This window comes from Rattus rattus, chromosome 9 (genome assembly GCF_011064425.1).
Source record: "Rattus rattus isolate New Zealand chromosome 9, Rrattus_CSIRO_v1, whole genome shotgun sequence".
In the NCBI taxonomy this organism is placed as follows: Eukaryota; Metazoa; Chordata; class Mammalia; order Rodentia; family Muridae; genus Rattus; species Rattus rattus.
The window spans coordinates 69,246,564-69,259,900 of NC_046162.1; the positions used below are offsets into that span (position 1 = coordinate 69,246,564).

A 13,337-nucleotide genomic window follows, 5' to 3' on the forward strand; every position below is an offset into this window, starting at 1 on the left:
TCTCTCTCTCTCTCTCTCTCTCTCCCCTTTCCCCTCTCTCTCCTCTCTCATATCTACAATCTCCTCTCTCCTCTCTCATTCTCATCCATCCTCTTTGTCCTCTGTCTCTACCTTTCTCTCTCTACCTAAACATCATGAAATAGCACTCTGCTGTGTCTCCAAGACCACACATGACTTGCTTGCCACATGCTTCCCACCATGACAGAAATGGACTAAACCTCTGAAACTGTAAGCCAGCCCTGGGTACCTTCTTTCTCTGATACTAGCTGTTGTGGTCATGGTGTCTCTTCACAGGAAAAGAACAGTGTGATTATGACAGATACCAAGCAGTGACCTTGAATTAGAGTCCTGAAATGAATGCACAAAGTTCCTTTGCTCTTGTTGATCTGATATTCTGTAGAGCATAAAGAAACAGTGGACATAGACAGAGTGCAGGCAGAAACCCTGAAGATAAATCAGTGAGAGGCAAGAAAATAATACAGTGGAAGAACATCTGCATTCTGGGTTACTGGGAAAACCGCATTCTGTGTTAGTAGGGAGGCCATCTGCATTCTGTGTTGGTAGGGAGGCCATCTGCATTCTGTGTTGGTAGGGAGGCCATCTGCATTCTGTGTTGGTAGGGACGAGAAGTGAGTGGAATAACAGTGGATACCCAGTATAGGGTCCCAACCTAGGGTAATGTAAGTGTAAATGTCCCCTGCAAATATCACCACAGCCTGCAGATATTTCTATAGATCAGAGGGGTGTGTCTCTATGGTCAGGTGCATGAGTGGGCTTCAGTACTCACTTCTTCCTCAACAAGAAATAGAAGTGGATGGCCAGCACTGGGAAACTGAGTCATCAGAAAGTAGTATCTGAGGTCATTCTTACATTTTTCCACACAACACCTAAACCAAATCATGTCCAGATCTAGACATGGGGCCAGGAGACACAGGAAGACAGAGCTGTCATGCACAGTGGCTCCCATCTACTTCTGGCACTGAAGGGAAGGGAGATTTCTGTGAGTTCAAGGTTAGCTCGAGCTAAATAGTGCATTGCAGCCCAGCTTGGGTGGCAGTGTGAGATAATTTCACAAATCATCGGGGCCACAGATGCGTCTTAGTTGGCACAGTGCTTGCCTGGCCTGAGCGGAGCCCTGGGCTCCATCTCGAGCACGCCATGACTGGGCTGTGGTGACAGACACCTAAAATCTCTGGACTCAGGATGTGAGGACAGGAAGATGAGTTCAAGGACATCTTAGCTACACAGAGGCCAGCCTGGGCTAGAGATGCTGCCACAGACAAACTGCAAACCAAACAGAATAAGATGGAGGGGATGATGGGAGAGGGAGAAGCTGTGGCTTACAGGTCTGTACACTTTGTGAGGACTCACATGCCCAGATAATCTCCGAGGGATGGGGGGGATCATAGCATGAGCTTGAGTAGCAGTGTGAACCCAGAAATAGTGCTAAAGACCCCATAGACTAAGAGCAACCTATAATCTGAATTTTGAGAGGAGGTGGTTCCTCTGTGATCACAGAGCTAGAGTGAAAAAGGGCAGCTTTCAAACCCAGTCAGGAAGTGGCTTGTCAGAGAGGGTGGGCCACCTGACCAAAAAAGAAAATGTTCCCCAGGCCTCTCAGGCAGGAGGTAGAAGGCATTGGAGACGGAGGGCATCCTCAATCCACAGCCATGCGTGTCCCTACTTGCTGGGTGTGGTAGGAATCAGAGCCTCTGAGGCCTGGAACATCGATAGAGCCCTCCCTGTACCCTTTTCATCTGGTGCCTCCCATGGGAGCAAGGAACCAGGAAGCTAAAGACAGAAAGGAGAACTAGGCAAGAGGACATTCTACTGTCTAGAAGGAGACTGCTCCTTTGTCCCTCTGGGCTCTGGCATGGATGCAGGTGACAACTGAGCTGAAGAATGATCCCCAGAGGAATAGGATTGTGGCTGCCTTCAGCTCTGCTCCTCTCTTGGGTGCCAGGTGAGCACGGGACTAGTGTGTCAGGTCCATCGTTGAAAATGGAAGCTCCTGCTGTAAGCCTGACAGGGCCAAAGGAGGTGAAAGGAGCAGCCACCACAAGCAGACTGGCCTAGAGAAAAGGCGGGAGGGTGGGTTTAGGGGTTGGGTGGCAGCGGTCAGCATCTGCTTCAACAGTGCTGCCAGGATTCTGTGCACAATAAGGTCTACCACATGTGAGACAGAATCAGGACCCCCTAGGAGGGTCACCTGTGACCGTCACTGCCATAAACAAGATCTCTATTTATCTTACAATGTCTCTATAACCTCAGTGCTGACTCCTGCTCTGACAAAGCCTCTCTCCTTTCTCACTGTTGCCTCAAGACCTGAGGGTTTTCTAAGACTGGACTCAAGGGAGGCCTTTCTTCTCATACAGCTATGAGGTATAGAATGGAGGTTTGTGTTTTCTAGGCTCTGTCCCTTTGTGTGGCCACAGCAGTGTGACAGGTACTGTGGGGGAGTCCCTGAGCGTGACTTGTCAGTATGAGGAAAGACTCAAGATGAATAAGAAATACTGGTGCAGAGGGTCATTTATTCTATTTTGCAAAGATATTGCCTAGACTGGAGGCTCAGAAGAAGCTAGAAATGGCCGAGTGTCCATCAGGGACCATCCAGACAACCTCACCTTCACAGTGACCTTGCAGAGCCTCACCCTGGAGGATGCAGGTACCTACATATGTGCGGTGGATATACCATTGATTGATCTCTCCTTAGTTATTGATAAGTCCTTCAAGGTTGAATTGTCTGTGGTCCCAGGTAAGCCTCCTTCATGCCAGGGCAGCCTGAGTCCAGGGCTGTCATTCCCTCATGGAAGAAGGAAGCCATGATCCTTAGCGTGATGAACTCGGAGCATGAGTGATCCAGGATAGGGAGTGTGTGTCCACACATGCTTCTATGAGAACATGTGCAGTAGGTATGACAGTGTATGTATATACCAGTACAAGTGTTTAAATGCACACAAGCACAGTGGAGAACCTGTGTTCTTGGATATCATTTTTTACTTTATTCATTTGTTTGCTTGATTGTATATTTATCTGTTTATTTGTGTATAGGGACTGGCCCATGCTGTGTGTGAGTTAACGGAGAACTTCTGGGTGTTAGTTTTTGATTTCCACCTTATGGGTCAAACTCAAGGCATCAGGTTTGGCAAACAAGGACCCACTGAGTCCTCTCATCAGCCTCTGTCGGGGATTCTCTCTGTGCACTGTGGGACAGTTTCAGGTGTGAACATTTCTGGAGACAGGCTCTGAATCTCTGGCTCTTTGTGACTTCCTGTCCTGATAAGACACAATTCCCCTCTCTAAGGACTCAAATAATCCTGTCCCTAATCTCCATATGGGAACAGAACCCCTGCACATCAGCTCCCCTCTCTCAAAGACACCTCTGTCCTGGGACTGAGTGGGCAGTTCCCTTCCATGGAGGTTCTTGGGGTACCAGCTTCATCACTGGTTCTGGGACTTCTGGGAGACTACCAGAGACAGAAGGAGGGGCCTACAAAGTATATGGGGCATCTCCACTCCCTGAGAAATACTCTCAAATTCTACATACTCACCTGTGTCCCCCTTTCCCAGCAACAATTTACTGCCGGAAGAAACTCAGAGGATTCCTCAAAACTTCTCCTTCTAGGATGGAAAGGAGGCTTTCAGCTACTTTGATCCCTAATATACTCCATGTCTATAGCTCATTCTCACATTATGGGGCCTCCCTTCTTCTTAGAACCTAGTTCGAGCATGTCTTTAAGGGCAGCGGCGGTGAAGGGGCTGAAGGAAGGGGTCAATCCCCTCTGTAAATTCCAAGTTTTATCATCTTCTTCCTGTTCTTGTTGTTGTTCTTCTTCTTAAATTTCTTTTTCCTTCTTGTTCTCATTCTCCATCTTCATCATCATCATAATTATTAGAGAGGATCTCGTGTAGCCAAGGGAAACTACAAACTCACTGAGTTCTCAGGACTCATCTTGAATGCCTGCTCTTCCTGTCTCTGCTCCAGCGCTGGGATTGCAAACATACATCACCACACCCAGCTCCTGTCTCTCAATTATGAATTACCCTTTCTGTGTCCCTGCAACCTCCTCTGTGGATCCACACTGAAGCCTGGGAATGAAAATCCCACTGAATTGCTAGCTCTCTGCAGGAGAGGCCACTCTCCAGGGCCCTGCAAGCACCTGCCTTTCTAGAACTTTCCATCTGCTCATTCCTCAGAGAACCCTGCCCAGTGGCCTTTCTGGATTACACTGGGAAAGAGTGGGCCAGGCAGACAAGGAGTCCCACTACCCTGTTTGTCCCCAGAAGGATGGCAGACAAGGAGGCAAACAGTGTGGTTGAGGTTGGATGGGCCCTGGCATTCACCAAGTATCTTGTCACTGACACTTACACTCTCCTCTATAAGAAGACTGTCTCCATGTTTACAAGTGCAGGTCAGACACTGTGCACCCTGATCTGGGCTGGAAAGGGAATCCATGACCAGGCTTTGGTGTGGACATGGGGGTGATAGGCTGTCAGACAGCTGTCCACGTGCCCCAGGGAGCTGTGTGAAGCAGAGTGACAGAGCTTCCTATGGGTAGGAGACAGTATGGAGTTCGTGGGAATTGTCTTATGTTGCCATCCTTTGCCGGAATCACAGGTTGGAGCCCTGGGAGCAGTAAAAAAATTCTGGAGCCCACCAGATCCTCACCGGTTGACACTCAGCCCGGCGTGACCACAAATGACACAATTCCTGCTCCCAGCCCACGGTGAGGAAACAATATCCCTGAGGCCTTTGGATTGGGGAGGAGGGGTCATACTGAGAGAGCAGAGAAGGGTTTGTATCTCCCTCTTGTATGCCTCTCCTGCATTCCCAACCTCAGGCTAACATGGAGGGTCTTGTGAGTACCAGTTACTCATCTGAAAATAAGGACACAAAATGACACTCAGATAAAGACCCACTTGTTGGCAGTAAATATTAAAAACCTTGCTAAACCTTTTATCCTGCAGTAGCCCCGACACTTGTGGGGCCAAATGGAGCTAACCATAATTTACCTCTTGTTAGTTTCTCTCCTGGCAGTTGTGAATTTTCTGGTAAAACCTGGGCTCTAGAATTCCAAAATGTGCTGGCCTCTCATGGCTACCTGCTGTGGACTCTGCCCACACTCACAACAACCTAGAGAAATCATGCCAAACACACCCAGAGCCTGTAGAAATGGCTGTGCGGAGATGGCTCTGCCCCTCTGAGTACATCTGAGTTTGAGCCATATCACCTACAGGGAAAGTCAGCCATGGCGGCTCATACCTGAAGGACCAGAGTTGTCCAGGTAGAGGCAGAAGGATGCCTGAGACTCACTGGCTACACAGCCTACTTGGCGAGCTTCAGGCTAGTGAGAGATCCTGTCAGAAAACAGGACAGATGGGCCAGGTGTGGTGGCTCCCACCTTTAATCCCAGCACATGGGAGGCAGAGGCAGGTCAAGCTCTGTGACTTTAGGACCAGCCTGGACTACACAGTGAATTCCATTCTAGCCTGGACTACATAGTGACACCTGTCTCAGGACAAATGCAGAGTAGTGGCTCTTGAGGAATGACCAAGGTTGTCCTCTGACCTCTACATTGATGCACACGCATGTGCACCTCCATACATTCACATGAGCAAACACACACACACACACACACACACACACACACACACACACAATTATCTATGTAAAATAAATAAGCAGCAGGTGTGGAAGCACAAGACACTCAGTACCTGGGAGGAGAAGACAGGTGGATGCCTGTGAGTTGATTCACAGCCAGAGTGGTTCAGCTAGGACTACATAGTATGAATGAATGAATGAATGAATGAATGAATGAATGAATGACACCCAGGAGAATGTGGGAGAAATCGAGTTAGAAGAGATTTGGGTGTGGGTTGGGGAGGAGGTGCCTGCCTGGTTAGAGGCCCTGAGCTTAGAGGCCCATGGGTTTGGTCTGGAGCGAGCAGGCCAGGCCCCAGTTCATGGCTAATTCTTGGGTTATGGATTAATCACACTGGCCTTTCAGGCAGTCCTGTCCATGTCCCTGCATAGATCTCTGTGTACACAGACCAGGGGTGGACACAGGCACATAACACAGGGCAGCAGCGTCACCTTCTGCAAAGGGAGCTCATTGTGACTTTGTCTCTTCCAGGTACATTCTGGGCAGCCTCTACTTACACATCCTGGTGTTTCTGGAGTTGCCCCTGTTCCTGTGCATGCTCAGTGCCGTCCTGTGGGTGAACAGGCCTCAGAGGTGGTCTGGGAGACAAGGCATTCAGCCCTATTATGAGAACCAGTGAAGTCTGTTGACATGGAGGCCCTGTCCCTGGATGCATCACTCTGGTGGCCAAGGACAACCAGTAAACCTGTGTTCTTGAGAATGCTCTGACACTCTTAGAAGATTCTCTGCACGTGTCAAACACATAAAGAATGTGCCCTACGTATACTGCCTGGAGAGATGGCTCTGAGGTTAAGAGCACCGGCTGCTCTTCCAGAGGTTCTGAGTTCAAATCCCAGTAACAACATGGTGGCTCACACCCACCTGCAATAGGAACTGATGCCCTCTTCTGGTGCGCAGGTGCACATGCAGATAGTACACTCATATAGTAAATAAATTAATTATAATTAAATAAATAGACTTATAGTACAGTACCTTTACTTATTCTTTGGTAAGTTCACACTTGTGTACAACATGACTCTATCATGCCCACCTGCATCCCCACCCTCCCACTCCCTCAGGCCTGTGTCCCCTGCTTCCCTTCATCTTCCATTTCTCTTTTTCATTTTGTATCTCACCGAGAACAGTTAGCGCCTCCTGACTGGATGCTAGCTGACCTTGCTGACTTGGACTTGGGCATGTGACCATGGCTGCAGTGACCTCAGGATCAGGAGACAAAGCCACATTCAGAATACAGCATTTCAGGGCACTCTCCTCCTCTACTGTGCCTGTGGAACTCTTTCCTCTCCCTCATGCCTTGGGGTGGGATGGCGGTGTCCTACAGGGCTGAGCACTCGATGGTCACCTACACCACAGCAGAAGGAAGCATCACCAACCAAGGCCAGGGCAGCGCTCATTAAAGGGTAGAGACGTAGATTAGAGGACAATTTGACAGCTTCCCAAAAAAATGTATACTTTCCATGAGAAATACTCAATGCACTGTGTCCTCCATATACTGTATTAGAATGCGGTCTATACTGATGATCCCCCTGTCTGATGTCACATCCCTGCTTCCCAGCCACCCCAGTGACATCCTGAATCTAACACTTATATCTGCTTGGCTTAAGTCTGTCTGTCTGTCTGTCTGTCTGTCTCATTTTTTCCATCTTTTCTTCTTCCTTTTTTGTCATTAATAGGGTCTCCCTACATAGCCCAGGCTAGTTTGCAACCCCCAATCCTGATCCTCCTGCCTCTGCCTTCCTGGTTCTGGGATTACAGCCATGTGCTACCATGCTCAGTTACCTGCTTCATTTCTAAGTCTTGTGGCTTTTCCAGTTTATATTGTGTCTTCGAGGTTCCCACAACTGATATGTGGATGCTCTAACATGCACCCTGTCCGTGCTACACTCTTGGTGGCTATGTAAGCACCCTAGGACATCATTTTTGCCTTCTGTTGTTAAACACTTATAGCCTCTATTCCTTTTCCCTTCTCTCTCCTTCCCTCCTCATCCTCATCTTTTTCCTCCCTCCCCCTTCCTGCTGTTGTTATGAAATAAAGCAAAAGCACACATCACCAAGACTTGATTTTTATGTTAGTTTTGCTGATCCTCCTCTCTCTCTCTCTCTCCCTCTCCCTCCCTCCCTCTCTCTCTCTCTCTCTCTCTATATATATATATACATATATATATGTATGTATATATATATATGTATGTATATTGACATATATAGATAGTCATACACAGATATAGAGAATGAGATACACATTTTGATGAATAGTTTTTAATTGCAATGTAGCAAATTAGTCAATATTCCTTTGTGGCTTTGGCCTTTGACTCTGACTTATGAAATTTTCATACAAGCACATGCTTGCAATCCCAGCACACATGACATAGAGGCAGGAGAATCTGCAGTTTCATCCTCAGCTACATAGTAAATTCTAGATCATCTTAGGCTACATACAATAGTGGAGAGATGGTTTGACAGTTACAAACACTGGCTTCTCCTCCAGGTTTGCACCCCATAGAAGCTCACAGTGGCCTCTAACTCCATTTCTACGGGATCCAACTTCCTCTCTGGCCCTGTCTGAGCACTGCCAGGTACAGTAACATACATGGTAGCACAAACCCTCATGCAAATAAAAAGAAACAAAAATATTTTCAACAAAATAAACAACCTAAGAAGATGAAGAGGAGGGGAGACTAGGAACAACAGGAAGAAGAGAAGGTGATGCCCTAAAATTTAAATTGTTTTCCTGAATTGTAAACGTGTTTATGTTTAACTCCTTACATTCTATATTTTATGATTACTGAGTGCATATTGTGTGTGCATGTACATGCCACAGTCAGGGCAGACCTTCGTGGTATCAATTCCCTCCTTCCACAGTCATTTGAGGTTTGAACACTGAGTCCAGGTCACCAGGCTTGTGGAGCATCATCACCCACTGAGCCAGTGCGGTTCACACCGGTACTCGGTGGTCTTGTAGCTGGACTGGTAGTCTTAAGTCTTGGTGTTTTGGCTCTCTTCTTACATATCTGTTTGTCTTCCTCCACACTGGACAAGTCCTCTGCTGCTCCCATCTTGGGAAAGACAATCCTAAAAGGAAAATCAAATTTGGGCTAGAGAGATGGCTCCACTGAGAGCAGCGGCTGCTCTGTCAGAGACGCTGAGTTCACTTCTTAGCACCCAGCCTGGGTGTCTCACAACACAGCTCAAGGGATTAATGCTTCCTTCTGGCCGCTGTAAGTCCTGATCTTATAAGGTGCACAGACAGACAGACAAATAGACACACACACACACACACACACACACACACACACACACACACACACGCACACACACAAAACCACACAAAGTTTTATAAAAGGAAAGGTTTTCTGAAAAGCCCGTGTTGGGACTTTGAGTGGGAGCCCATGTCTCAGGCAGGGATTCTGTTGCCGTGAAGAAACACCAACCACAACCAAAAGCAACTTGGGGAAGAAAAGGTTTATTCTGTTGTCTCTTCCATATCTCAGTCCAGCATCAAAGCAGTCAAAACAGAAGACACACAGGGGAGGAACTGCGGGACAGGAGCTGATGCAGAGGCCATGGAGGGTGGCCACTTACTGTTCTGCACCTCATGGCCTGCTCAGCCCGCTTTCTTATAGAACCCAGTGCCACCAGCCCAGACCTGAAACAGGAAGTCTGTCTCTATATGTAGTCCTGGTGACTTGCTGTCCTGGAACTCACAGAGATCCCCCTGCCTCTGCCTCCCCACTGTGGGCATCAAATGTCTGTACCACTCTGCCTGCATGGAGCTGTTTCTCAGCTGAGGTTTCCTTCCCTCAGGTGACTCTAGCTCGGGCCAATTGGACATTAAACCCAGGCAGCACAGAGCCTCCAATGCACCGTTAGGATAACTTCCTTATCTATGAGCATGGACTGTAAGCACAATGACTTGGGAACTTTGAAAATATCTTCTAAGGGTCGGTGGGATGGATCAGCCTTGCAGTGAAAGCCTGGTCGCCTGAGGTCAGTGCCCAGGACTTAGGGTGGAAGGAGAGAACCAACTCCCATGAGTTGTCCTCTGACTCCCATGTGCAGGCTGCACTGCACCCCCACACTCACAAACACATCCCACATCAGACGCACAATAAATAATATTTAAAGCCAATAATAAAATGTTCTTCAATAAATGATTTCCTCTTTGAAACTTGTTCATGTGTTTGTTAAAGTTGATTTTGAATAAATTATACATTTATTTTTACTTTTTAAAAACATTTGTTTTACTTTATTTGTGTATGTCTCAGTGCGTACGCAAGTGTGTGTGTGTCACACATACACATGCAGGGGTGAGTTCAGTGCCCATGGCTAACTGAATAAAGTGACAGATCTCCCATAGCTAAAGTCACAGGGGATGCTAAGCCATTTCCTGTGGTTATTTGGAGGCAAACTGGGGTCCTCTGAGTTGTCTCTCCAGTCCCTGTCTTTTATTTTTAATTTCTATATGTGTGTGTGACTGTGTGTGTGTGACTGTGTGTGTGTGACTGTGTGTGTGTGACTGTGTGTGTGTGACTGTGTGTGTGTGACTGTGTGTGTGACTGTGTGTGGGTATGTACATGTGAATGCATTTCTTCATGAAGGTCAGAGGTGACTCTTACCCATAAGCCACGTCTCTACCTCCTTATATTTATTTAACTACATATTTATAGCTTAAACCTCCATTTTATTTTTTTCTTTCAATGGTTTGTCTGTGTGAAATCAGAGCTTCTGAAACCCCTAGATCTACAGGTGATTTCTGTGCTACCTCGTGTGTGTGCTGGGACTAGAACTTGGGTCTTCTGGAAGAAGAAGCAAATGCTCTTAACCACTGAACCATCCCTCCAGCCCCTTATTTTTACTTTAAATGGCGTCCTTAGACTGGAGCTGTGGCTCAATGGCAGCATGCCTGTCTACCATGCACAGAACACTGGATTTGATTCCAGCAACACACAAAAAGTAAAAGTATCATTAAATGGTATTTTGGGGATGGAGGGGTGTGTGTGTGTGTGTGTGTCTGTCTGTCTGTCTGTCTGTGTGTGTGTGTGTGTGTATGTGAGAGAGAGAGAGAGAGAGAGAGAGAGAGAGAGAGTTTGGTCATGTGCTATGTGTGTGTTTATGTGTGTGTGAGGTGGGTTTTGTGTGTGCATGTATGTGGTGTGTATGTGTATGGTGTGTGTTACATGTGTGGTATGTGTGGTGTGTGTATGTGTGTGGTATGTATGTATGTGTGTGTACATTTGTTTGCAGATGCACAGCCATTCCACACATTCAGAAGCCAGAGGAGGATGCCAGACTCAGCTTGACTGACAGAAGGATGGAGGATGTAGGCCCACATGTATCCACCTCCTTGTGTCTGTGGAGTGGGTTATGTGTGTGTGTGTGTGTGTGTGTGTGTGTGTGTGTGTATGTGTATATGTGGGTAGATGTGAGTGTATGTGTGCATGTGTGTGTATGTGTGTGCATGTGTGTATGTGCATGCATGTGTGCATGTGCATGCATGTGTGTGTATGTATGCATGTATGTGTGTACATGTATATATGTATATTTATGTGTGTGCATGTGTGTGTGCATGTGCATGCGTGTATTTGTACATGTGTGTGCATGTGCATGTGTGTGCATGTGCATGTGTGTGCATGTGCACATGTGCATGTATTTAACAACTTTTCTAAAATCTTAAATTTTTCATTTTTATATGTAAACATTTCAATCATAATAAAATTTGGTTTCTTTCCAATTCTTTCTTTATGTGGCATATTAGTGTTCTATGCTGTGAAAAAACACCATCCCAACAGAAAACAAAGATGGCTGGGGCCGCTGGAACTCCGAGGAGCCTGGGAGACCCATGAAGCAGCTGCAAAAACAGAGACTGCAGTACCCGCAATAGCTCTGGAATGACTAAGGGGAAAATAAAGGCAGGTCTTATGGGAAAGCGCCTTTTAAAAATCGGGTTGCGATATTGTGGAGAAAGATTGCGAGCTGAGCAGAGAAAGACGAACCTGTACCCTTCGCTGCCATGTCTCAGAGAGTAGGCGCAGGCGCATGTGCAGGCACAAAGGCCATGCCCTCTGGGGAAGCTGGCGCTGCGGACAGGAAAAAGAAATCTGAAGCACCTTTGATTCTTTCTATTTACCTTTAATCAGTTTCTTATCACTATTTACATTTTTTAAGTCCTCTACTACTTTCTTAGACCCTCAAACACTTTCTTAGACCCTCACAACTTAAGTTTCTGTATCCTCAGACTTTACATAAACATCACACTTTTTCCCATCCAATTATTCACCAGGAGACACAGGTGATTGGTTACTGGGAGCAATCACTGTAAAGTGAGTTCCTTTAGACAAAGGAAATAGTAGAAAGTGGATTGTTTCATTAATCTTGTCTTCAAACCCATCAGGGACCTGAGAAGAATAATCTAAACAGCCTATGTATTAATTAGAATGGCAGGTACCTACCCATTACCTAGACAACCAACCCATTAGACTCATGTGATGTTGGTGGCTTAGTTGAGGAAACAGGCCCCAGGGAAGCATCAGTTTTCAGAATAAGCTTTTCTGTGAATCAGGAACCTGAGAAGCTTATCCTATCTTTGTCTAGGCAAAGTAAGGCATCAGTTTTCCAGTGTCCTGAATGTCCATAGTTTGTGCAGAGTCCTGACAGTCAGTGAGGCATTAGGGGCAGTTATTCCCAGTGGTTAGCATTTCCACAATACAGGTGAAGTCATTGCTGCCCCATCTATCTTCTGTGGGGACCTTGGGAGAGTCACTGTTAGGATTTGGAAATCTCTGTCAAGGTAAGTTTAAGCACATTAAATGATATATTCAGCAGGTCTCTGAAGTCCCACCAGTGCCATATGTCTATGTACAGTACAGTTGAATAGATAAACTTGGCTTGTTTCTAGTTATTCATCCAAGCTTGACCTTGAAGACACATACAAGAAGTTAAATAAAGCCATCCTGTTAGGTTTGAGCCTTAAAACACAATTTTTCCATTGAAGCTCTTCTAATGTTAAAATAAAAATTTTAATCATAGGTGCAGTTCACAGAGAGACTGGTAATTTTGCTGATCCTGCAATATTTCACCATTATATAGACCATTGTAGTTTTCTTTATGACTTGGTTTATCCCAATGGCTAAAGCTTAACAGACAGAGAAGTTAGATTTAACTGTCAGTGAGGTACTGAGTGCATTTGGCAACCCTTGTTTAATACAGTGGTGAAGCTATGACTTTCTCAAAACAAAGATGGCTCCCAGTCATGTGGCTGCCCTTAATCAAGATGGTGGTGAAATTATGACTCCACCTTATTTCTCCATTAGTCAAGATGGTAACCAGCCATGTGTTGTATATATTGTCTCTCCCCCACCTCCTGTTGGCCCAGGTGTAGTTAAGTGGGTGCAACAAATGATTTAAAGGACCAAGGCTGTTCTGCCATTGCCACCATTACTGTCACCACTGCATAGACAGGGATGGAGATGGTGGGGATAGGTGACACCTGGAACCACTATGTGCCCAGTCACTCTTGAAGTGGGTGCAAAAGACTGGTTTCTTAAAAAAAGAAAAGAAAGAAAAAAAACTAAACACACGGAGTTCAGACTGAAGTCTATGCAAGATCTGAGACAAACACAATTTGGATAAAACCTGATGGTGTCTGGCAATCAAGGTTATTTAGACCCAACGATGTCC

The 13,337-nt window shown here is 46.3% G+C and overlaps 1 protein-coding gene across 1 annotated transcript; it reads left to right on the plus strand.

Moving 5' to 3' along the window:
* The first annotated feature begins 1,902 nt into the window (after positions 1-1,902).
* Positions 1,903-6,360, plus strand: LOC116910007 (CMRF-35-like molecule 4). The gene is given in 4 exon segments (XM_032913793.1): positions 1,903-1,963; positions 2,411-2,755; positions 4,619-4,727; positions 6,135-6,360. Coding segments are annotated over 4 exon segments (663 nt in total). The 3' UTR covers positions 6,283-6,360.
* Positions 6,361-13,337: the final 6,977 nt, after the last annotated feature.